The following is a 26,383-nucleotide window of genomic DNA, read 5'->3' as shown; positions in this document are numbered from 1 at the left end:
TCTCTGCCGCTGGATTTGAAATCGGCTCTTGATTTTCCTGCTCGTCTGCCTCTTCTCCCGCGGTATCGAAAATGTTTACCGGGTCAGGTGCCGTCTGCTGGGCCTCCTGGCGCGCCACGCGCCGAAGTCGAATCGTCTTCTTGGAGCGAAAACGAGAACAAGCCATACAGTTGGCTTCATCGTGATCCGGCGACAGGCACTTGTTGCACACCGGGTGGACATCGATGTGGGGATACTTTGAGTTGCACACGGGACACCTTTTGAACGGGCTCCGTTCCATGATGCGTCGTCGAATAAGGCTTGATGCGTCAACCGGGCCTCGAGCACCGAAGAGCCACGCGACTCCTCTGGATGTCCGACTCGGGAACTGAGCCGGAACAGAGCTGGGCACCGAACGCAAGACAATACCGACGATATAGGAAAAGGCCCTTGGGCCGAAAAGAAAGTTTCTATCGAATCCGAACTTGAGTGATCAAATATGCATCCGAACCCAATGGCGGAAAAAAACAATCTGGGGATGGAGTCGATGCCCATGCGCACTGTAGTCCATGGGAGGAGCCACCTATCTCGTGATACTTCGAAGACTCTTCCAGGACAACAATGTGCAATCATCCGGACCCAACACTAGGCGGCGATCTATGCTATAGATATGAATTCAGCAGCCCACATGCCTCGAACCCAAATACTGCTCTCTGGTGCAGTGGACCTGTAATGTGCATGTTAATGGGATGGTTTGGCCGGATGGAATGAGCAATGCCTAAATGAGAGCTGGGAGGCTGCAAATACTTTCTTTGGGTTAAGCCACCGGCTCTTCTGAAACCTCACTGGGAGCACACCGACGATTAGCTGCTCAGATTCCTGCTTCCATGCCCAGTGCATGATGCAGCTTCGACTCATTACAAGTCTAGCCAGACTGAAGGTGGAGGTAGAAGTGACTATGTGTCTCAAGCACACATAGTCTACAGCTCACAGCACCAGCCTCGCTGTGTGGTAGTAAACACAGAAAAGGGACAAACAAGTCAGCAGAAGAGGCGAGGATCTGGAATCGCTTCTCAAACATGTTGACTATCTTTAACTGTACAATGTTTCTTTTAATTTAAAGTCTCCTGGGAACATAAACCGTAAAAAATGAATATTTGAGCCAAACTGTAGAATATTTGTCAACATTACATACGTATGGGGTTTTAAATGGCAATATACAAATTAAAGAAACATCGACGTAAATACCAGCTATGAAAAATTCATTAAGTTGTGGGAAACCCTGTGATTTCAAGTAAAAAAATTAAATATTAAAGTGCCCATCCCGTGAGTGGTGTGTCTGGCCTCATTGTGAATAAGCACGTTCACTAAAGTTAAAGTGGATCGGGCTGTGATGTCATGGGTGGAGTAGCAGAACATCGTTAGAGAAAATAGTGCTCACTGACATATAAAGCAGACTGTGGCTACAAAAGCAGCCAAGGCGGTACCAAGGAGGGTCTATTAAGCCTATTTTCAAATGAAAAGCAACGATTTCGCAAGGGCAGTAACAGGAGCCAATTGAAAAGATGAGCGTGAAATGGACGGAGCTTCTATGCCTAACCTCAATACAGCATGCGTCGCAGCGCATGCACTGCCCTAGCTCGACCTAAAAAGGGGGTCATTCATTTTTTTTTAATAAGACTGGTTAAGACCTAAAATGAAAGTGAAAAGAGCAGCTCCGAAGAGACAGTGAATAGCATATGCTAAAGTGCACAATGAATGGACGACCCTCAACAAGGACTTTATCACTTAGGATGAATGGACAAGGACTGCCACCAGAGCAAATCAAAATCACTGTCCTTAAAGGATAGAATCTCAGGCTTAGGAGCAATACAATCTGCCAGTTCATACAAGGAGGGCTGGTAGTAAAATAATTTGGAATATTTACCCTAATTGTTAAAAAAAATTGCCCTGAATCCATCACACCAATTGAAATAGAAAAGCATTATTCAAGTGTTCAGCATTCTGAATATTTCTCTAGTTCTCAGCAGTGCCGTCATACTGTTTGTAGATATATTCCCTAGCTTGCAGATTAGCTAATTTGTTTATCTTTCCTCCGGTATTATTTTATATTCAATTTAGTCATTTTAGAGGGAGCTTTTTGCCACCAGTGTTTTTAAGGTTTGCTTTAAGGCTTCTAAATGGCATTTTTTTCAAGGATTTTGAAGCTTTTGTTCTACAAACATCTAGCTGGGCCAATTGACGAATCATTTATAGATGTGGCACGATAGCTCAGCTGTTAATGTTAATTGTATTCCTAATTATGTATCGTAGGACTCTTCACTAAATTTAAAAAGGTAGAACATTTTGGCCAGCGTGCCAGGACCTTGGAAGGCTTATTTTACAAAATGTAGCATGCAATGTGTATTGGAGGTAAATGGGGGTCACTATGCAAATACAGGCCTAACAAACATTGCCTACACAGGCCAATTGCTTTCTGAACAGTTTTCTGTTCATGTATAAATTATACATAAGTAACATTCCTGCAGAAAGCCTAACGTGGATCGCAGATAAGAAAGACCAAATCCAACTCTTATGTAGGAGAGAAAAGAAACTAAAAAGAGCGTGCTAGGTTAACTGCAAACAGAACCCCTAACAGCACAGGATCTCCAACAGCACGAATTTTGTTAAAAAGGCTGCATATATTGTTCAGTTCTATGGCTATAACGGTTAGGCCTGCATTTGGAATATTACACTTTTACCTCAAATACAAAACTATATTTTGCATAACAAGTATTCAGAGGTCCCTGCACATAGAGAGGAATATTCCGTTTATAACGCAGTGAAACTACTGTGATGTAGAAGTAAGAGTTACTTACCTGTAATCCTCCTTCTGGGATAACCTCATCAAAGTCATAAGCACTGAATAACCCGCCCGCACTTAAAAAAATACATGTATGTATGCATACATCAACCTAAAAAAATTATTTACACTCATAACAATTGCAGACTATATACAGGCTAAGAACCCAAATCTTATTCTCTTTTAAAAAAAGAAACATTTACTTTCATACGTCGCCATGGAGTAAAGGTGAATAAAGCAAACATTTCACAAGCTTTATTTAAAAGGAAAAGAAATGAAGGACAGAATTGGCCAATAGGCTGCAAATAATTCATTCTGCTAATGCAACTGGCACTGTGCCTTTAAGAACCTCAAAGTACCCCCAGTTTCTCATCTTGCCCTACAGGTGACAGTTAGGTCATCTCCTGGAAACAGGACCCTGGTCACTGAGCTCTGCTTTTTTGGCAAATATCCGCTGATAAATGTTTTGGTTAATTGCATTTCTTTTTAAAACCCTCAATAATGTTAAATGTGTTGGTCTTGAAGGTTTGGGAAGGGAGATTGATATGTCCAATCAAGAATTAGGGTACTCACGTTGTCAATTTCAGCACTATGCAATAGCCAAACAGGGTAAAGAATCCATACCCTGCATATGCGTTAGAAAGTCACGCTCCTGAGGAGTTGCCAAAAGCAATAAGCTATGCCATCAGCTAGATCTCTGTATCCCAGTTTGAAATTCCACGGAAACACAATTCTTATGGCCAAAAGGAAAAGCTGGAGCAAATGGTAAATGACATCTTGCTCGAAAATCGGCAGATTATTAGGAGTACTGATTATATGCACACTTACCAACTTCTTTTATTGTCAAAAAATAAGACTAAAAAGAGAATTTCCTCTGCTCTGGTCTGCATATCCTCTCCAACTTTGAGCACTTCCATAGGAGGCACGGGTATTTCAACACCATTGTGATGACAACCAACACGTGGCATATGAGCGTCAATTATCTGAAATAAATATTGGTAAGATCATTTTGTGTATTTTCACTAAATTAAATATTGCCTAAATATTAGATAATATAATACAAGGTAACAAATGAATATCTGCTCATAAAAACAGCAATAGAAAAAAATTGAAAATATTGCTAAATTCAGTTCATTTTGTTTTTAATTATCAAGGCCCATTCTGGACTGTTTTTCCAATTAAAACAAACATTGAATGGAAACTTGAGCATTTTTAATTCAATGTAAGCATCACTAGTCTTCAGGCCATGGGAGACGACATCCACATAGCAACATATATTACGAGTCTAGTCTACTTAAAAGAAAGCAATGCAAAAGAAGGATTTTGCTACCTTCACTCCAGTCTGACAGAAGAAATGGGAGTGCCTTTAAAGGTTTTTTCCTGTCACTACTCACCAAGGCTGGATATGAAGGGTAACCACTGCATTTGGCCCACACTACATTCAAAGGTTCAAGTAGTGAAGCGTCATCCTCATTTGAACTCCACATTTTGGTTTGTCCAACATCTAAAAAAAAAAGAAGAAAAAAAAAAGAACAGATCTATTTATAGTCTTTGAGCTTGAATGGCATTACTTCCTTACCAAAAAGGCATGTCAAATGGTCCTCTGCACAAGATGTGGCATTTCACCTAAATGTGAACATTTCAGGAACAATGCATCTAGCAAAATACTAATTTTGATTCTTGCTACTGATGTTTTTGGTGCTCTTTCTCCTACTGGTCCAGACCTGTGCTTCAACCTGTGACTTTTTACTCAAGACTTCATACAATCATCTGCACACCACTGCCAAAAAGCATTGGAAATGGGTAAAACTATGCATAATTAGATTAACAATGATACAGCAATCAGAAAGAAAGCACTACAAAATTAGCGCTTAGAATATTAGTTGGGGAAAACAATATCTTGCGTCTTTTATGATTTTAATCAGGATACATGCAACAGTCTTTCAAAATGCGAAAAAGAAAGCTGGAAAATGTGGCTACACTGTTCCCACCCCAAAACGGAAAAGTCTATGAATTCAATAACCATGTTGGCTTACGCATGAGCACTACTACTACATTCTCTTATTATCCTCCCACTCACAAGCCCCAAAGCAAATTGTAGTGAATGATGATAAGGAATCCACGTTGATAAGATATTTATTCAACTGAGGTGGTACAGGATAGTTGTAATTTAATCAAGTAAAAAGTAATAGAAATATTAACCCCACCGGAAGCAGGATGGTACCAGCTCAGCCCTAGCTCTATTCATCGGAGTACACGACAGGGCTGTCCGTCTTCTCCACTCTTATTCGCCCTGTATATTGATTTTTTTTAAATAAAGCGGTGGATATAGCACCTGCACTGGTTGCAAATACTAGCTATAGAGCCCTTGCTTACGCGGACGATATTGTGGTGACTACTACCAACATCTAAAGAGCAATGCCAAAGATAGAGGAACTTGCGATCCAGTTCGGTGCATTTTCAGGTTACAAATAAAATTTGCAAAAAACCCAAATCTTATTTTTTGGTCAGAATCCGCCTCCACATCTTAACATTGTCCCAGCAGCGACATATCTGGGCACCAAAATTACAACTCCTGTCTCTGTCATCCCAGAACTTAACTTAAACTAAGTTCTTAAAAAAGCCAATTCGTCATTGGAACATATCGATCATCTTCATCTCTCCTTGTTTGGTTGGAACAACGTCTTAAAAATGATGATACTCCCGAAATTGTTATATATGTTCCGAACCATTCCTCTCGAATTTCCATCTAGTTGCTTTAGGCAATTAGAGAGGATGGCTGCTAGATTTCTGTGGGGCTATAAACGCCAACGAAGATCATATAAGAAGATGACTCTATCCAGTCAAGAGGCGGGTGGGGCGTTCCGCATTTCATGTATTATTATCTCGCTTCAATATTACAGTTTATCACCCCTTTGATAATAGGTCCTAAGGCGCGAATTCTAATGAGTCATCCACCATCAATTTATGAATTTGCATTGGGAGTGGAGGCCCGTGGCTGCCTTTTAAAAAATGTAGAACCCAGCTACTATAAAAATAAAACAAGTTCAAGGTATTGAAAGCTGCGTTTGGGGCATGGAAGCTAATAAGGTGCCACTTAGGGATCCAAACATGTTTGTTATATACACCATTGTCAGCATCTACTATTTTTTTCCCCAATTTTTAAAGAACATATAATGCTTAGATGGCGTAATTTTGGAATACAGACTGTAGGAGATCTATGGAAGAGTGAGCATCTGTTATCTTTCTCAGATCTAAGTCTCAAGTATAATCTTACAAGTTATGATTATTTTAAGTACCTGCAGGTATATAGCTTTTTTAACACTCTACGACCTCCGGAACGTCTTGGCCTGCAGAGGATTCCTCTTATCGATAGTATGTATAGCAAAAAAAGGATAGGGTTTTGGTATAACTTATTACTTTCTTCATGTCCAGATGATTTGGAGATTTATCAAGCGGGATGGGAGGAAAAGCTAGGCATTAACACCATCTTATTAGAGGAATCTATTGCGCTGGCCAATACTATCCTGATGACTGGCAGATCTCGCACACAGCATTATATGGCTGTAATCGACTTATATTATACGCCCTCGAAAATTTCTAAATGGGGCACGACGGTGGGCACATCATGTAGTAGATGTGGACTGTTTGCGGCTGACACAGCACATATGTTTTTCTCGTGTCCTCATCTAAACTCATTTGTGTCTGCAATTCAAATCTTTCTGACAGTGGTACTAGGGGTTTCAGTTACTTTGACAGAGGAACTAGTCCGGTTTGGCCTGTCCTCTGCGTTATTTTCAGTTGGGCAGAGAAATGTAATCTTTATTTCTATGGCAATAGTGCGGCATGTATTACTCAGGGGTGGATCAGTCCAGATCCCCCTTCTTTTGACATCTGGAGACCCCGCCTGCTAGCTACGTATAATTTAGAATCTGCTATTTACAGGACAAAGGGTCGAGAAAAAACAGCTTTAGGTAGGAGGACCTGGGTGCCTGTACAGCATTGGATTCAAGGCTAATTGGACTGATGGCTTCTTCTGTGTGCTCGCTGGCTTTCCTGAGTACTAAAAGCCCAGGATCTCCTCTCTTTTGCTCTTTTGCTCTTTTCCTCTTATATTGTTGTAGTATGCTGTCTCTTTTTTAATGACTTGAGGATGATCTTGTATTTAAGTTATTCATGCGATACTTTATTTTCAGTTTTTTTTCTTCCCAATCATAATAAGAATGATGCCATAAGTACTATACGTTTGTTGAATTCTCTCTTGTTTTTGTGATTTTAGTCCTTTTTGGATATATCTTTGTATCTGCCTTGCCTGACATAAAATTGGGGAAAAAATTCCAATCAAAAATTTTTTTTTAAAAAAGGAATGCACGTTGATGATGAAGATATTTATTCAATTGAGGTGGTACAGAATAGTTGTACATTAATCAAGTAAAAAGTAATAGAAATATTAACCCCACCAGGAGCAGGATGGTACCAGCTCAGCCCTAGCTCTAAACTGAAATACTAGAGCTCTGCAGTATTCTAATACAGCATCATGATGTCAAGATTCTATCTGGCTGGGCAGGAGACTATGGGGAAGAAGTATGAAGTGCAGTCACTACACAAATACAATATAAACCTGGGTTGCCGGACGGGCATAAGAGCCAAGGAGAAATATGTGTGTGTGATTTAAGGGTGAGGGCGTAGAGTTCCACTGCCCAAACTCAGAAATTGCATGGTTATTTTACCTTGATCAATCACTACATTACGTGTTCATTAGGAAGTGGGAAATGTGCAACTTTACACACACAAATGAGATTTACAGCTGGAATAGATGATAAACTCTGGGCTCTGAAGTTTAATTGGACAGGAGGTCCCAGAGCCTAAGTAAAGCTAAACTTGAGAACAGAAAGCTCCCTGGATAGTGTAGGGGCCACATGTACAGGTGAATAAGGACTAGTGAAAACGCTACAACTGGAGTATCAAATATCATGAGGCAACTAGTGGTACACCATGCAGAAAATGGCTGCTTGTGCTGTCTGCATGTGTGAAACTGCTTCACGGTGTTCTACATTTTATGTATCAGATAGGGAATCTGTGTTAGCAAAGTACTTGAGGTCATGCACAGAAAAATGCTATCCTCATATGCCAGAATTTCTACACTAACAGGGATGACCGGGCTAGAAGCTACACTTCGGAGAATCTAACTATGTAAAATTGTGAGTAATTGAAAAAAAGCTAATTCTCAGGCAGACTTTAAAGAGATACACATGAAGAAAGTGACCATAGAAAATTGTGTATTCCTGTGGTGGACAACACAAGGAATAATTACTAAACACAAGGGAGAAACTTTACTTCTTTCGAAGTTGTGAAACTTCCATTGCCTCAAAAATGCAAAGCTTTCGCAACTTAAGTGAAGGTTATAGCTGAACCCACCAGAGCCAGAAGTAGAGAGGCGGGTTTGGGAATTCAAACACAACGCAGGAGATGTTGCTCAACTCAGGGTGACCAAGCCTTTCTTCAGCCCTTGCCTCCAGAACCAACCATTTATACATTTAAGAAAAGGATACTCTTCGGCAGAGGTCAATCTTTAATCTGAGTTTTTAACCTCCTAATTTTACCATGGGCTGGTCTTTTTTCTCTCCCCATCTCTGCCAAAGTTTGAACCTTCTCAAAGCCCTCTACCTCGATCCCCTCTGCCCAGCCTACAATCATGTAGACCACTCTATTAGAGGCTCTTACTAACACTGCTTGTGTGCTTAGAGAAATCTTTAACTTCATGTTGTTAATTTTAATGAAGGGATTCTTCAAGTTCTAGATTCCATCGCACCGATGCAATATTTGCATACCTTCTGTAAATCTGTTTCTGCCTCTGGTACACAGAAGATCTTTGGAATATGAAAAAGAATTGTAAAGATCTTGAATGAAAGTGACCAAATATGTATTCTCTACAAGCCAAGTATGTGTACATAGTTGCAATAAAAATATATCACAAAGCTATGCATCACACCTGACGAGCATACCTCACAGATAAAATCACCTCGGCTCTGGAGATCAATAAAACTGCAAAACGTTTTACTTACCTCACCAATCCTGGGAAATCCCAAAAGCTACTTGCTAATTTATCCACGTTTTCCTATGTGAAAATTGCTAACATGTATACGTTTCATACTGCAAGTGTCTCCCCTCTCGCTTAGCTTCATACCTGGGACAGAAGTGTGAACGTGTACTATACTAACCAACATCAAGCCTGGATCTCATGTAGATCCTCTCATGTCTTAGTACCTTGTTTGCCCACAAAACTCAATAATTCTTTATCCCAGCATCAGCCACTAACAGCTAAAAGCTAGCTCAGGGGATTTTCATTTTTTAAAAATTATTGTTGATCATTCTGAATTGGTAACCTACCAACATATTTCTCCCACAAGACTGTCAATAGGAAGATCTCATGGATGGTTCCCACTCTGGTGGGAACCATTCAAACAGAGCACCAGCTAACTTGCTGGCTGCCACTGATGACCATAGGACAGTCTTGGGCCAGGGGGCTCTGCCACCTTGGTTCTACTGGAGTTCTATGCAGCATTGATTCTGTGTATCATCCTATTCTTTTACCACATGACTGCAAGTTGGAATTCTGAAAACTGGCCCTAAATGGCTCTGTTCCATGTTGCCAGGGTGATCTCAGTCAGTATATCTTCCTCCTTGTCCCTCTTCCTATTAGTTCTGACTGTGGAGCCCCTCATGGCTGTTCAATGAGCCCAATTCTTTTTAATATTTATATGGTTCCTGTAGTCAAACTGGCTTGCTCCTTCGATTTTGAAAGTGTAACCTATGTAGACGAAATGCATATTATTATCCAATACCTATTTGGATACTCAAACTAATATCTATTCCTGTATGTTTGCAGTGGCTGCATGGATGAGGGAGAATTGTCTGAAACTGAATCCTGACAAAATTGAAATACTTATTTTGAAAAATGTTCACACTCTTGGACCTTTTCCTGGTGACCATTTCATTTCACCTCTGCTACAAATGTAAGATTTCTAACAGATCAATATCTCTCCTTGGCTCAACAAGTGCTGCCAGGTTTTGGCCCTTGAAGGATATTGATGAAAATCTTCACCAATCTATAACCTGCTTTCATAAAATATAACAGCGATTCAAGCACTGGTCAAGGAATATCCTGAGTCTAGGAATGCCAAAATTCTCTCACTCAGTTTTTTCCATCATTGCTCAAATCGCTCCATCTAGAACAGGAGGGAGGTTTCTTTTCCTACTTAGCAACTTATAGCAGGTATTTTCTGTCTCTGTGTCTTCGGACTTTACCCTTTTCAGAAAATAGACCGAAGGCTTGGCTATTCCAGCTATAATATTCAGCTTTACATAGTGTACATTTTAGCTACTGCAACTAGCACGAGGAAGTCCTGTTTTGGGGGAACAATCGGAGCTGTTGAAATGATTACATACAATGAGCACACTTGTCAAAGACAAAGAAAAAACTGTAAACCAACTAGTAGAGTGAGAACCAATTCCTCATTCGTGGAACAACTTTAGAAAATGCACCTCTTTAGTGACTTTGTAAACAAGCAATGTTGTTAGGCTGTCAATAGGTGTCCCATCGGACCTCTTTTGGCCACATATGGTAGTGCACGCTGCAACATGGCCGGGCTGCAAAATTAAACGCGAAAGTGCTTGTGAAACAGTGTTCAGCTCTGCTGCTCGGAGGCTGTGCAAATTAAGAGTGAACGCGAGAGAGAGCTGCTGACTTTGGAGCTGGAGAACCAGGTTCGAGACTTGGCTTAACATCGTTTTCATGTGAAGCACTCCGATACCTCGGTTGAGTATGCTCTATATAAAAACAGCAACAACAAAAAACACTTGCAAAATGAAACAATGAATCCTCTTGTGCTCTAGAAGCTATAATTGCTCACTTCTAAACAAGGGGAGAGGGAGCAGCAGCGCCACAATGCTGCAGCGTAGAAAAGAACCCAACAAACAGGAGGAGGCAGCTGTAGCCAGAGAGGGAGCGAAGAGCTGCTGTTCCCAATAAAAACAAGCTGGGAGGGGAGGGAGGTGTTGTTCTAGGAAGTCAGTGGAGATTAAGTGAACTGGGAGCAGCAGCCAGGACTGAGTGAAAGACAAAGTAGTGCACTGAAGGAATTCATATGGCCCATAGTTAAAGCATCCATGTAGCAGGGTCAGTCTCCAGGGCGGAATAAAACAGCCAAAGGCAGGACAAATTTATGCTATTGACCAATGGAAACAAAGGAATTTGTAAAGGCAGAGGATAAAACCAATGGAAAGTGATGGGTATGTTTAAAAGCCCATAGGCAGAATACCATATCTCACAAAGAGTCAGTGCAAGCGCTGCCTAAGCGAGACCTAAAAGAAAATACGCTACTTTCCTGTAACTGTAGTTCTCCAGTATTAGAAGCTTTCATAGATTCACATGCTTGAATTATTTCCCGTCATTGAGATGGGAGTCCCCGGTACATCAAAATAGCAATGCTAAACAAATACAAAGCAGAAACCAGGCCTAGGTCCATTTCAGTTTTATAACATATCTCTGTCGTTTTGTAAAAGAGATCAAAAATAACTCCTGAACCAATCAGGACCTCTCACCCTCTAGAACACTCCTGAGAGAACCTTAGACCTTCAGATTTTCACAGCACATGTGCAAAGATACACCTGGAAAATCCATAGGTGAGCCTCTCAGGGCAGGAGGGCGGGTTGCATGTGAATCTATGAAAGCTTCCAATACTGGAGAACTACCATTACAGGGAAGGAACTTTCTTTCTTACTCCATTATTGGAAGCTTTCGTAGATTCACATGCTTGAATCAGAGTAGCTAGCAGTCAGTAGCACATTTTCCCTTAAATAATTCTAAGAGCGTGCTCCAAATTATCGGTCTGTTGAGAAGCAGATTTAACTGAGACTATCAGTTCCCGAACCAATAAGTATTGTGTACATAAACATTTGCATATTTCAAAACACACCATAATAGGACTTAGCATATTAAGAACATATATAATATACATACAGAACAAAATGTGCTCAGTCTTACAGCAGAAAGGAAGGAGGGGTGAAGGAGAGAGGTCAACGTCACTGGAAAAGGTTCCTCAGCACCGCATGTCCTACTACTACATCATTCTGAGTGGCTGCATCCGAGGAAGAATGTCTGGTTAAAGTGTTGGTACTCTTCCAGGTTGCAGCCCTGCAGGTATCCTGGGTAGGCACTCCAGCAAAAACAGCAGTATATGTAGAGCTTGCTCTTGTGGATTGAGCATGCACCTGTGCCCGCAGAGGCTTTCCTGCCACTTGATGGCAATACTGGATTGCATTCGAGATCCAATGAGCAATGCCCATTTTGGACAGAGGATAGCCCTTCCTGGGCGCACTGAAGGATACAAAAAGCTGGGTCGATTTGCGAAATGTCTTTGTTCTTTGTAGATAAAATTTCAGACAGCGCTGAATATCCAGCAAACAAAGAACTCTTACAGCCGCATTTGTCGGTAGTGGAAAGAAGGTTATAAGGATAAGATGCTCATTCAGATGAAAGTCCGATGGAACTTTGGGGATAAACTTGGGATTAGTCTTAAGGACTACTCGATCATCCCTAAACTGTAGAAACGGTTCCTGTATTGTCAGAGCCTGAATTTCTCCCACTCTCCTGGCAGATGTCAGAGCCAGAAGGGCAACCTTCCATGAAAGGGACTTAAGGTCCGCCTTTTGAATTGGTTCAAAAGGATGTTTCATGAGTTGTGACAAAACTGTATTGAGATGCTAGAGAGGTGGTGGGGGCTTAACCGGTGGAAAAGTATGGAATAGGCCTCTCATGAACTGATTAATGATCCTTTCTGACCATAATGATGGTCCTGAGGATGTCCTCCTAAAGTATGATATAGCAGCCAGATGGACTTTAATCGAAGCATGTGCTAATCCATACTTTGTCAATTGCAGAATGTAAGGCAGGATCTCAAGAGGTGAAGACCATAGAGGATGGACAATTGAAACCTGACACCATATACAGAATATTTTCCATTTCATACTGTACGTCTTATTAGTGATTTGTGACCGAGCATTTGAAAGAACCTATTTCTAGATGTTGAAATTCAGTGTTCAGGAGCCATGCCGTTAATCGAAGCAATATGGGATCTTGATGTAGCACTTGTCCCTGGGACATCGTTAGAAGAGATGGAATTGGACACAGAAGAATAGGCTGTGTCTCCGAAAGAAGGAGAATTTCTGTGAACCGATGTTGACGAGGCCACGATGGGCCTATTAGGATCATCCTGCAGGGCTCTGTTTTGATCTTCATAAGCAACTGTGGCAGGCGGGTAATTGGTGGAAAAGTATAGGCAAAGAAGCCTGACCATGCCATGCATTCTGACCAAAACAGTAGTGTTCCTTATGCTCATCAGAAAGGCCTGCAATGCCAATCTCGCTGTCCTGAGTTCCAGGAATATGATATGCTGGTCTTGGCACTGCCAATGTCCACTTACCTGGTGGTCTTGCAGGAAGGCTTCCCATACCTCCAGGGAAGCAGCAGTGGTGATAACGTGTGGAGCCAGCGTGGTGAGAAAAGAGATACCGACAGAAATATTCTGACGTCGGGTCCACCAAGACACAGCGTGGATCATACTTGGCGTGACTAATGACTTCATTGAGGGAACCTGCTGCCTGATGCCATTGCTAATCCAGCTCTTCCTATATTAGACACATTCTTAAGCAGCAGAACGGGATAAGAGGAATGCAAGATGAAATTTTTCCCAGAAGCGACTTGTAACAGCGAATGGAAGGTGACTTTCTTTTTGCAAATGATCAGGCCAGTGATTTAAGTTTAGCCTGTCTCTCTCGACGGAGAGAAAAGCTTTATTTATTGTGGTGTCCAATATTGCTACGAAGAAGGTGATGCTTGTGGAAGGACGCAAAGATGACTTCTTCATTCAGGGTCAGGCCCAGCTCACCGAACAGTCTTGTACATGCTTCTGTGGAGGACTGGACTGCTGCGTATGAGGGCGCTTTGATTAGCCAGTCATCCAGGTAAGGATACACCTGATGCCTTTGCTTCCTCAGAAAGGTTGCTACTGGAGCCAGACATTTGGTGAATATTCTTGGAGCCGACTTCAGGCCAAACGGCAGCACCTTGAACTTGTAATGGCTTTCGGGCGTGGAAATATGCATCTTGTAAGTCTAAGGTGGTCATATGATTCCCTGGGTTTAGAAGTAATAAAATGTCCTGAAGAGAGACCATGCAAAAGGACTGTTTTTTGAGATGGGTGTTGAGAGTTCTTAAATCCAGGATTGGACTCCCTTGACCTAAGTTTTTCCGTACCAGAAAGAAACAGGAATAGAACCCCTTCCCTCTCTGGGAGTTTGGCACCAGTTCTATCGCTCCTTTTTGGAGCATTGCAAGAATTTCTGAGGGCAGGAGATGTAGGTGTTTTACCTCTTGCCGTCCTAAAGGAGTACACAGTGGTATGTGAAGGAACTCCAAAGTATGGTTGAATTGTTTCAGATTGAGGACCCATCGGTCCGTAGGTATTTTTTGCCACTGGTGAAGGTGATAAAAAATCTGCCCCCCCTACCCCAGAGGAATCTGTGGAAAGGTGGGAAGAAAAATAGCTAGAGCCTGAAGTTCGTCATTGGCGTTGTGAGGTTATGTCCTGCTCTTCCTCTGGGGGTACATTTCCCCGCTGACTGTGGCTGCCATTGGACATACCCTGGTCGATAGGCTGGGAGGATGCAGCGTAGCAGGGATACCTGTACTGCGCATATCCACCACTTTACGAAGGAAAGCCCCTTCATCTAGCTCCCCTAAAAGGCATTCTCCAATATTGAAGCGTCCCTAAAGCCTTCCGCGTATCAGTATCTTTCTTTATAACTTGCAGTGCATCGTCGATGTGCTTTCCAAATAAAGCTTCTCCATCGAATGGAAGGTCTAGAATCTTATTATGAACTTCAGGTCTAAACAAAGTAGCTCTGAGCTATCCTTGACGACGCAACACCACTGCAACATCCAGCAACCTGAATGCCGTAGTAGCTATATCCATCGCACAATCTAGAATCTAGAACCTCCGTAGGTGCTCTTTCGTCCTCTTGTAGAATTTAACTTACTTCCGATTTGCACTCTTCCGGAAGTTGATCCACATACGGAGCCAGGTCGCACCACAATTGTCGATCATATCGATCTAGAATTGCAAGGGCATTAGCCGCTCTGATCATTAGAGTGGACATTGATGAAAAACGCTTAACAGCGTTATCCAAGTGCCTGCCTTCCCTATCAGGGGGCGTAATGATGGGCACACAAGGGTTTTTGTATTTTCTCTGCGTTGCCTGAGAGAGTACAGAGTCCGGTTTGGGATGACCCACCAAGTAGGCTGGAGTGTCCTCTGGATATTTCATTTCCAATCTGGACAGCACTGGTGTCACTGTCGCTGGCGTGTTCATGACCTTCAGTCCTTCCTCCCACATATAACTCACAACAGGGATAGCCCTCACTGATTTTCCAAATAGCTCTTTAAAATCATATAAAAAACAGTCAGCTTGGGAAGTTGGCATTGGTAGATCAAATCTCTTGGCAGCCCTTTCTAGTAAGTTGTGAAAACCATCAATATCTTCTGGTGGCGAGTCAACTGGTACAGAAAATGGAGAAAAAGGCATGGGAATGAGGTAGTAGTCCCACTCTCTAAGCGGATCCCTGAGTTCTCCTTCTTCCTGGTCATGATCCGTAGTTCCTAGAACTTGTTGAGGAGCTGATGGAGGTGATTTCTGTAAAGGTTCCGCCAGCAAAGTTTGAGCCCTCTTCGGAGTAGACAGGATAGTACGTGGCTGAGGGACCAATGTAGGTTGTTCCTGAGGTGCCGATGTTGGAGGAAATCTTTTCCTACAGTGCGCTAACATAAACTGCAGGTCTGTTAGCAACGATGAAGGCATGCAGACAACCTCCTCCTGATAATCCCTATGGAATTCCTGCTGAGGAATATAGTACCGACCTTCTCCATAATCCTCCTCAGAATCATCCTCTTGGCACTTGACATGCAGCTAGCCGAAGGATCCGTCATTCTCTTCCTCAGAATCCTGAACTTCCAACAGGTGAGAAGGCAACAAAGGTGTAACCTTGCTGGGTGAGGTAACTTCTGATATACTTTGTCTTGTACTAGCCTTTTCTGTTTTTTCAGGTATTTTTTCACTTGTAGATGGTACCGCCATCATCGGGGAAGCGGATATCGGCGGTGATTTGGAAACCAAGAGACGGTATAACTGCTGTAGATGTCGTTTTTACCGTCAACATAGCCATCGGAGTAGCCAACGTCGTCGTAGTTACCCCAGGCATCATCGAGGGGATAGTCGTCGACTGTTTACTTAACGGTATTTAGACAGAAAGAATGATGGATTTGCTATTTTGATTCACACATCAACCTTAGTTCTCATTAGTCATAAGCCAATACAATTTCACACACACTGAATAGTACGGAGTGTTGCTTGGCGTTGGATGCACATCCACCTAGGGCATCAAACCGCGACCACCTTCCCAAATGTCCGTTCGGAATGGAGGTCCCCACAATATGAAGAGAAACACCAGTGCACTTCCAAAACAGTCTCTTTGATCCCTTCGCTATTTTAGCGTTTCATCAATAATCCATATCCTTGGTCAAAAAGTCAATTTCACAAAACCAGAAGATGTAGAAATTTCAAGCCTTTATTTTGCCCACTTTATGGATTGCTTGGAATGCATGGCTTCCCTCGGTTTCTCTTGTTAGAAAAATTTTATGATATCCTCAACAATTCCATGTCATGGGGTTGTTGACAATTACACGATTTATTCACATGGTGAATGTCCAAGATGGTCATTACGTAAAAATATGCTGCATGAGTAGGATGTAAACATGATCTACTAAGTGTATACCTGCTTAAGATAACACTTAGTACTTAGTATATGTATTTTTTTCTTTCTTTGTTACATGTATGATTGACAACCTTGAGAAAGCCCGAAGGGGGCGAAACGCGTGTCGGCTGTGGACCATAAAGTGGGCAAAATAAAGGCTTGAAATTTCTACATCTTCTGGTTTGGTGAAATTGACTTTTTGACCAAGGATATGGATTATTGATGAAACGCTAAAATAGCGAAGGGATCATAGAGACTGTTTTGGAAGTGCACTGGTGTTTCTCTTCATGTTTACTTAACAGTGACAAAGTCTTCAATGACGAAGTCATCGACACTGCCGTGGACGCTGGAGCGGTACTTGCCTTTTGCTTGTATTTCGAAGACTGGCAAATCTCTGCACTCCTTGGTGACGGTGAAGGCTTGATCGTCAACAGCCCTGTCGACGATGAAGCTTTTGTCGACGGCTTTTCTTCAAGAGGCACAGAAGAAAGCTTTTTGAAAGAGTGCCTGCCTAGAGGGGGTGCATTAGAAGGCTCAGAACACACCTTTTTTGGGTTGTCCCTCGAGGTATGTCCCTTTCTCTCCTTTTCATGTTTGTGAGGAGATTTTGAAGTATTGCCCCCATGAGAGGTCTTTTTAAGGGCCTTTTTTGGATGCTCACCAGAAGAAGAGGCGTTAGGTGATCTTCCCCTCTTATGGGACCTCCTGGATGAAGAAGAGGATGCCTCATCACTGTCCTCACTCAAAATCACCTCTGTTCTGGCTTTGTGTGTCTGGAGCCATATCAGAGGCGCCACTCACGATCCATCAAAGTTTTATTAGAAAAGGTACAACATACCTTGCACTCCTTTGCCTTATGGTTGGGATATAGGCAATAAATACAGTCATTGTGAGGGTCGTCTGTGTGGAGACTTTTGTTCGAGCAGGTGGCATAGGCTCTAAAAAGACTCTTTTTCTCCTTATCTGACATGGTTATGCCAGAATTTAGAAGAGCAGCACTGAAGAAGATGGTCCTGCAGTTGTAAAATGCTGATTTGAAGTAAAGAACTTTATCAAAATTCACTGAAGTAGAAGAAAACTGAGCAGAGCTCAAAGGAGACTCCCTAGCACAACGTGCAGTAGAAAATCTGGAAGTCTTAGGCTCTCTCAGGAATGTTCTAGAGGGTGAGAGGTCCTTATTGGTTCAGGAATTATTTTTGGTCTCTTTTACAGAATGACAGTGATATTTTACAAAACTGAAATGGGCCTAGGCCTGGTTTCTGCTTTGTATTTGTTTAGCATTGCTATTTTGATGTACCGGGGACTCTTATCTCAAAAACGGGGAATGATTCAACCATGTGAATCTATGAAAGTTCCAATACTGGAGTAAATGGCAGCTACAATGAAAGCACTCTCCGCGGAGCAGACCACAGAGCAGCCAATCAAGTCACTATGAGGGCAGAGAAAGGTACAAAAATATAATTGAAATACACAATAATTCCTCTTCAGTTAAAAATGGCATCAGCCAATAAAAGAAAATAGCACAGAGTAAAATAAGTCAGATCGCATTCACATCAACTAATATCATGAAATGTAGTAAAGTGCAAATTGTACAAATATGGAGCTTACATCTAATGTCTGTGGCTTTTTCTGCACCATGTAGGGAAGGACTGGAAGTGGCGGAAAACAGTAGGCAAAGACCCTTGGACAGTTCATCCATAGTTCATTGCCCAATGTTTGTGGGTGTGGATACTTGAAAGGCGATTTTTGGCCATTCTGTTTTTCAGGAGTAGTAATGAGGTTTACGTGCTTTAGTGCCCTAAAGGCGGAAGTACAGGAGCAGGACTTGCAGATGGAGTTCCCACTCAGATTTGATCATGGATCATGCTGAGTAGGTTTGCCAAGTGGCTGTCCACCCCTGGATGGTGCTCCGGTGGAAGGTGTATGCGGTGGCCAAATGCCAGGTCTAATGTGCTAGTGGTGTCAGCGGGAAAGACTCAGTGATGCCTTGTGTTTTAAGCTAATTCATGGTGGTTATTTTGTCTGTTCTGATGAGAACTACTTTACTCTGAACAAGTGGAATGAAAGCTTTGAGAGGTACATGTATGGCTAGTAGCTCTAGCTAGTTCATTCGGTGTCCCTGGTGCTGAGGAGCACATACTTCCTGTACAGTCATTTGAATGAGAAGAGCCCCTCCCACCCCCAGCCAGCAAGTGAGGCATCTGTGATAATGGTAAATGGCACAATGGTAATGGGGTTTAAGAAAGGCCTCCTGTGCAACAGAATGTTACTGTTCCACCATTGCAGAAAGCAATGAGTACTAGCCTTGACAAACACTATGTCTTCCCATTGACCCATCTCCACTTTTGACCATTGTGCTGATACACAATGGAGGCATATCAAGCCAGGCGTGGGGTACAGTAGCCATCATGCCTAGCTGACTGTGAGTTGATGACTGGGCTAAACAAGCATTGGCATAGCCCATAGGTCTCGTTTTTGGGACCTTATAAGTGTTTAGTTATCCAGCCCAATATCCTTTGTGCAACAAAATTAACAGTTGCATGGCTAAACATTTATACGGCTCCTAAGGTGAGACCTATTGGCTATGCCAATGTTTGTTTAATGTGATATGGATTTATATCAATTATTTAAATATTATTGAAACTATATCTAATTATGCTGTTTTACATATTTTGCAATGTGTTTAATTAGTTGAGCAAAATAAAATAAACTTTAAACCTGAAACTGTCTGGGAACAAGTAACATAGAATGTGTGACAATTGATAGTTTTTTTAAAGTGTGATAAATCATTTAGTGATTTGCGCAAAAGACACAAACTGTCAGTTAAAGATTATAATTAGACAGTGCTGTAATAAGCCCGCTCGAGAGGCTCCTTGTCTGCTGTGAAGGTGTTCACACTCTGCAGTCCAAAGAGGATGAAAGCAGAGGAGCAAATACGAGAAACAATGAATGAAAGAGGAAAGGGCAGATGGATCTGAAGTGAGTGAGAGAGAAGAATGAGCGAGAGGAGAAAGAATAAAGGGGGAGAGAGAGAGAGGGAGATAGAAGGGGATAAAGAGTGAATGAAGGGATTAGAAAGAGAAAGAGAGAAATAAGTGAGAGAGAGAACGAAGGGGGAAAAGAGAGTGAGAAGAGAGAAATAGCACACACCGTATGTCACAGTGAACAATGCTAAACAGAGTACAAAGCAAAGAACAGCTTCACCTCACAGTGCTATTTTTACTGAATGTAAAACAAAATGCCATGTTCATGCAAAAGTCTAGAAAAACATTTGAGTTTGTGCGTTTGTGCACTTTTAAAATTCTGAGATTTATTAAAAAATGCATTATGCATGTTGGAGGCCAGACGCATTATGTACAAAGTAAACTATCTTGGTTGCTTATTCAGATTCCTCCTCCAGGTATAGCAAAAAGTGTAAATAATCATGAAAGCTTGACTTATGTACATTCTGTATAATGTGATCAGATGTGTTAGTTTAGACTGACACTGTCATTGGCTCAGAGAGCAAGAACTGAACTCAGTGAACAAATGTTTTGTACATGACTGGAAGACAAAAAAGAAAGCACAATGAAAAAAAGAAATTTGAAGAGGAAAACACAATGCGTTCAAGTGGTGAATCTGGACTTTAAAGAGAACCTGTCTTGGTTGCAAAATCTGCACGTTGGTATCTAAACCTCTATGACATTTGAGCCTCAAGAGTGAACAAGCGCGCACGCCTTGCGCTGCAGCGGGAGAGAGGCTGTACGCTGGAGAGAGCAGTCTGCTCTTTTTCAAAGCACATACTTGTGCTTGTGGCGCGCCGCTGCGCACTCCCGCAAGGTGTATGCCACCACAAGCACAAGTATGTGCTTTTAAAAATAGCTGCACAACGGCTAAACATCTCCTATGCAGCGCTTAAATGCCAGCACCATGTGAGGGCTGGGATAGGCTTTGACTGTGACCTTGTTAAGTATTATTACCCCTAGAAAGGGCTGTATCTAGAGGGGTTGCAGGTGGGATTTGGTGGAGGGTGCAACTCCTATTTAAGTGAGCAGCTACCATTGCTAGGCATTTTGTGAAGACACTTGCAGCAGTGATGACTCTAAACAGAAGTAGTTTGAATTAGTAATGATTGCCACTTACCACAAATGTGAGGTAGCGACAGTGGGCAGGATGGATGGGGATGTGGAAGTTGGCATTCTAGAGGGGACGTGGAAGTAGGCATCCTTGAGGTACAAAGAAGTCATGTAGTCACCCTGTTGAAGTAGAAGGATAAAATCCTGTAGGGCTACCATGTGAAAATGTTCAGAGAGGATGTAGTGATTGAGGGGTCCAAGATCAGCCTAAACTCCTTCCTCTTGAGGATGAACAGGCACACCACTTTGTTCTGATGTGACTTCCTCCCAGCGGAGCAGGAAGTCCTTCACTCCCCTCAGACAGTTGTTGTATGATTGGGGGGAGGTAGGGTGGGAGTCAGTGCTTGGAGGTTTAGACCACCTAGCCTTTGCCCTTGCCCTTGTTGTTGTTACCCATGTAGGCACCCCAGTGTACCTACTTGCAACCTGCTGATGGAATGATTGATGTTGCCTCCGATAGCCTTGGTGCATCCTCTAAACTGCTGCCTTCGAAAGGAACCTCTGGTAGTCAGAGTCTGAAGGGCACGTAAAGATTTTCCATCCACTCCCCTCCAGGAAGCGACATCCCTGGTATCAAGGACACAAAGAATTGCGACTTTGGATATAGTCTTGCCCTCAGACTATTTCCCCCACTCTTCCTGAACTCCTTTGAGTGATGCTTAACACCTGCATCCCAACCCACTGTGTCCTGTCAAAGCAGGAGAGGAGCCCCATGGAGTTGCATATTCTCCAGTGGGTGGTGGCCCCCATAGCCATCCTTTTTCCAGCATCTTCAAGCTTTTCCTCTCCAAAACAACAGGGGAGTGTTGCCTTTGGCATGACCTGAAGTCAGTTTGCATGCAGGTTCACATGATCAGGAAGTAAGGCATGACATGACCCTGATGTAGGTACAGTCCTCAGGAAAGGGCTTACATTTCTTCTTGACCTTGCTGTAACCGTCCTGGATTTCACAGACTCTTTCAAGGTGTCAGAGAAAGACCTTAACACGCCCTTTAGCAGGGGTACACACTGTACTGTCCTTTGGGACTTAAATAATGTCTTCACGTGGAAATTTTCATTTATGGTTTTGGGTGGGACAAGCACATCTGCCTGGTGGAAGGTGGCAGTCCGTTGGATCACCTCGTGGTATGATGTAGTGTTGGCCAAGAAAGACGCACTAACAGGGTAGTGGTCCAGATCTAGTTCTCCCGAGAGATCGACAACATAGTTGTCCCACTGTGAGTCTGTGGGCTATGGCTTAAATCATAAGGATCAGCAAGGCCAAAAGGGCATCAGGGACCATTAGATGAAATGTGGGGATCACTCTGTTGAGTGTGGATGTAGAGGAGGTGAAGGAGGCAGCCGTAAAAGAGGAAGTGGAGGTGGCCATAGGTGAGAGGGCTGACGCCCAAGTCCTCTTATCACTTATGCTGTCTTTAAAAGAAGAAGCCAAGCAAGAGGATTCATTTCAATCAACCAGCTGCACAGGAACTGACCACTTGATTTCACATCATCCATCTGCACAGAAAGTGACATAATTCCTCCCCCCTCCAAGAACCTTTTCAACGGCAGCCACAGTGCAGAAGCGTTCAAAAGCAAGCCCATCTGCGCCAGTCAGCACTTGGACCGTGTCCAGCGCTAGGAACTCTGGTCCTCCCCCCAACACTACAAGCCTCAATGTGCGCAACCATGGCCACCGCTCCACATGGAGCTGCTTTACCGCACCACACAACATTGAGGAAGAATTCTCCTGTGCTTCCTCTAAATGTTTATGCACTCAACAACGGCAAAAACAACAGGTGATGGACAGAATGCAGAATATTGTCATACATTCACCCCAGTACAGAGATCTGGGCCTAAATCCATCGGTTTTTTGCACTCCACACCACCCCAGGTCAGACATGGCCATATGCAAATCAGCCTTGACCCTGTGCCTCATGGGAACAGTCCAGCCCAAACTGCCAAGCCATGTCTTCCCCGGACCGGAATCAAGCATCCAAGGACGGGTTTCTGGCTATCAGCCTTCATCAGCCTGGATAGCTTGACTCCAGTGGTGTGGAGAGCATGGGACTCACGTCTGAGCATACCCATCCCACTCAGGGCGACAAAGGCAAAAACAACAGGGGATGGACAGAATGCAGAACATTGTCATACATTCACCCCAGTACAGAGATCTGGGCCTAAATCCATCGGTTTTTTTGCACTCCACACCACCCCAGGTCATGCACTCAACAACACCAAACACTCATTGCACTAACAGCACCAAACACCCCACTCTCTCGCTCATACTCACCCAGTCCTAAAATCACCCACACAACACTCCACCCTCACATACATGTCTCTCAACATGCCCTTACTCACTCACTAAACACACTTCGCAGTTCTTCTCGTCATGTCTCGGTGATAGGCAAAGGATGCAAACTTTGTGCAAGTCGGTGCACAGAAACTTAGCGCGACACCCTGGACAGAACTTGAATTGAGTCCGTTCCATCAACTGCTACTGACCCCGGCGAGAGTAGGCCCAACGGCCTTCCACAAATATTCCAATAGAAGGTTTTCGAGTGTAAACGATACGTGGAGAATGGGAAACGCGATCGATAAACAATACCGTCGAGGGTAGTGGATCGCACTTCGAAGGGAGCCCGAAGAAACGGTGCGAAAGCGGAGCGCAACAATTCACATCCGAACCCAATGGCGGAACAATCTAACAATGGAGTCAATGGGCACTATCACCGAAAAGAGGAGTTACCTACCTCGTGACTGGAAAGACTTCTTTGAAGAAAAAAAAAGTGCAATCACCCGGACCCAACACTAGATGGCGATCTATGCACAGCATATGATCTACAGCTTATATGCCTCGAACATAGTGTTCTCCTCGTAGCACTAAAATCAGCCCCACAGACCTTCTCCAAGTGCATGGCAATGTGTGGCTGCCTGATTTCACAGGCAGAATATTTCTGTTTAAACTTAATAGGCTATATAGCTTGTTTTCGTAATAAAGTCACAGCTTCCCTCCTTAAGTAGCGCAGTCTGTCTTTTGGTGCAGGGTTTTGGAGGAATGGTTGGTGTTGGCAATTCAAAGATGATAATGTAACTTTGTTGGAAAATGTATAAAACCCATTCGTCCTTGGTGATGGCCTGCCACTCTTTGAGATGGTAAGATACACTCCCTACCACTGGAGTGATGCACGGAGGAAATGAAGTGAGGTAACCATTGTATGGTGTGGGAATCAGCTTCACCACCACGGGAACACTGATATTGATGCTTTGCTATTAGATGATATCCTCTGATATCTGGTAAGATGACCTATGCTGACTTTGATGCTGGGTTTTATAAGGCCACCAGGGGGAAGGACCTGCCGACTTGTACAGTATTTGTGGTTATATTTCTTCCTCAAGGGGAATATAACTGGGCCAGTAACAGGCAGATTCATAGTTCTGAGCTGTACCTCTGTCTTTAAAAATGGTAGGAGTAGTGAGGAAGACCATCTTCGTGAAATTTCATGACAGATTTTTTAGATAAGTCTGCCGAATCAACACAGGCTCAAAGGATTTGGACAGGAAGCAGCATTACTTCTTGAACTATCTCCATAAATCTCTGCTTCCTTTCTTCAGGAATGTAACCAGTGAAGCATTGCAAATATTCCTCATATTCCCAATAGAGCTGTTATGCTAGCTGCTTTGAAGACTGTAGCTTAAGTATTTGAATCCTTCCTACTGGCAGCCCTAATTAGCTTATTGTTCCAGTAAGGAGGAACTGATGTCTCCGATGTGAATGTGTTCTTCTTCCGGACTGCAAATACATTACAAAAGATGGCTTTGGTTTCAGATGCAGGTATTTGAGATACTGATCTGGTGTCTTGTATTCATTAAGAATCCATTGAATAGCAGCCTTTGCGGATGCCGGAATTGGACACCTTTCCTCTGGAAGCCTCACTAACCCTGCAAACCAGGTACGTAAAAGTCTAGGTACGACCTGCAGTAGGAGTGTCGCACAAGTTACTACTTGTGTAACGATATATCTGTAAGAGACATTAGTTAGTATTAGATTCCTTACCTTAGAATATCCCCAGGCGTCAGACTGGATCCGGAAATTTTTGCGTAGCAGTACCCTTGCGCGTCGGTAGGCGTCGTCTGCAGCTCCGCGTCCGTCGTCGGCGCCGTGATGACGTCGGAGTACTTCGACGCCGCCTCCGCGTGCTGACGTCAGTTCTTAGACACAGCTTTTTCGCGCCAGAAACGCAGAGCCATGTTAAAAACCAACACTGGTGCCATTGAAACTAGGGCCCTGAAAGGGGATAACCCTAACCCTAGATATTGGTTCGCAGAACGGGGAGGATGGGTGGGTCGGTAAGTAATCTAATACTAACTAATGTCTCTTACAGATATATCGTTACACAAGTAGTAACTTGTGCATCTGAAAGAGACACGTTAGTATTAGATTCCTTACCTTAGAATAGATACCCCAGCAATACCAACCCCGGTGGTGGGTCTGCGAAAGTCCTGGAGGACGGAACGGCCAAAGAAGCCATCCCTCCGGACTTGGCTGTCCAGGCAGTAGTGTCTTGCAAACGTGTGCAGCGATGCCCACGTAGCCGCCTGACAGATGTCTTGTAAGGGCACACCCCTGCCCAGGGCAGTGGTAGTCGCCGTGGCTCGGGTAGAATGAGCCCGCAATCCAGCAGGGGGCTCCTTACTAGCCAAGGAGTAGCATGCCTGGATACACAAGATGATCCACCGGGAGATGGTCCTTTTGTGTACCGCTTTCCCCTTCTTAGCGCCCACGTAACCAACAAAGAGTTGGTCATCCACCCGGAACTGGCGTGTGCGATCCAAATAAAATGAGAGCGCACGTTTTGGGTCCAGACGGTGGAGCCGCTCTTCCTCTTTAGAGGGATGCGGTGGCGGAAAGAAGGTTGGCAAGGTGATAGACTGCCCGATGTGGAAGGCCGTGACAACCTTGGGCAGGAAAGAAGGTTTGGTACGTAGCACCACTTTGTCCGGATGTACAGAAAGGAAAGGTGGAGTACAAGAAAGGGCCTGGAGCTCACTCACTCTCCTAGCAGAGGTGATGGCAACCAGGAAAGCAGTCTTCAAAGTCAGAAGGCGAAGAGGACAGTTGTGAAGTGGCTCAAAGGGAGCGCACATCAGAAATGTAAGAACCAGGTTCAAGTCCCACTGAGGCATCACAAACGGAACAGGAGGAAACGTGTGTGTGATGCCCTTAAGAAATCTATTTACAATAGGGGACTTGAACAAAGAAGGCTGATCAGGTAGCCTGAGAAAGGCTGAAAGGGCAGAAAGGTAGCCCTTGATAGTGCCCAGAGCAGAGCCTTGCTGGGCAAGAGAAAGAAGGAAGAGAAGAACCTCAGAGAGAGGGTCAGCAAGAGGATCCACAGCCTTTGCTGTGCACCATGCCACAAATCTGTTCCACCTGCAGGCGTATACCGACTTTGTGGAGGGACGCCTGGCTGCCAGAATGACGTTACAGACTTCAGGAGGCAAGTCAAATGGCCTCAACTGTCGCCGCTCAATCTCCAAGCATGGAGGTGGAGACTGGACAGGTTCGGGTGGAGGACCGTCCCCTGCTGCTGCGAC

The 26,383-nt window shown here is 43.5% G+C and overlaps 1 protein-coding gene across 2 annotated transcripts in view; it reads right to left on the bottom strand.

The window, feature by feature from the left end:
* Window positions 1-26,383, bottom strand: part of BRD1 (bromodomain containing 1) — a 552,010-nt gene that overhangs the window by 131,324 nt on the left and 394,303 nt on the right. For both annotated transcript variants that reach the window (XM_078679620.1, XM_078679628.1), the window contains exons 11-12: window positions 4,216-4,325; window positions 3,650-3,804 (exon numbers count right to left, since the gene is read on the bottom strand). In XM_078679620.1, coding sequence (XP_078535746.1) covers window positions 3,650-3,804; window positions 4,216-4,325 — 265 coding nt within the window. The remainder of the gene's footprint in view (window positions 1-3,649; window positions 3,805-4,215; window positions 4,326-26,383) is intronic.

The sequence above is a fragment of the Lissotriton helveticus genome, chromosome 1_1 (genome assembly GCF_964261635.1).
Source record: "Lissotriton helveticus chromosome 1_1, aLisHel1.1, whole genome shotgun sequence".
Classification (NCBI taxonomy): domain Eukaryota; kingdom Metazoa; phylum Chordata; class Amphibia; order Caudata; family Salamandridae; genus Lissotriton; species Lissotriton helveticus.
Note: the sequence above shows the minus strand (reverse complement) of the source record. Positions and strands in the feature narration are given on the sequence as shown.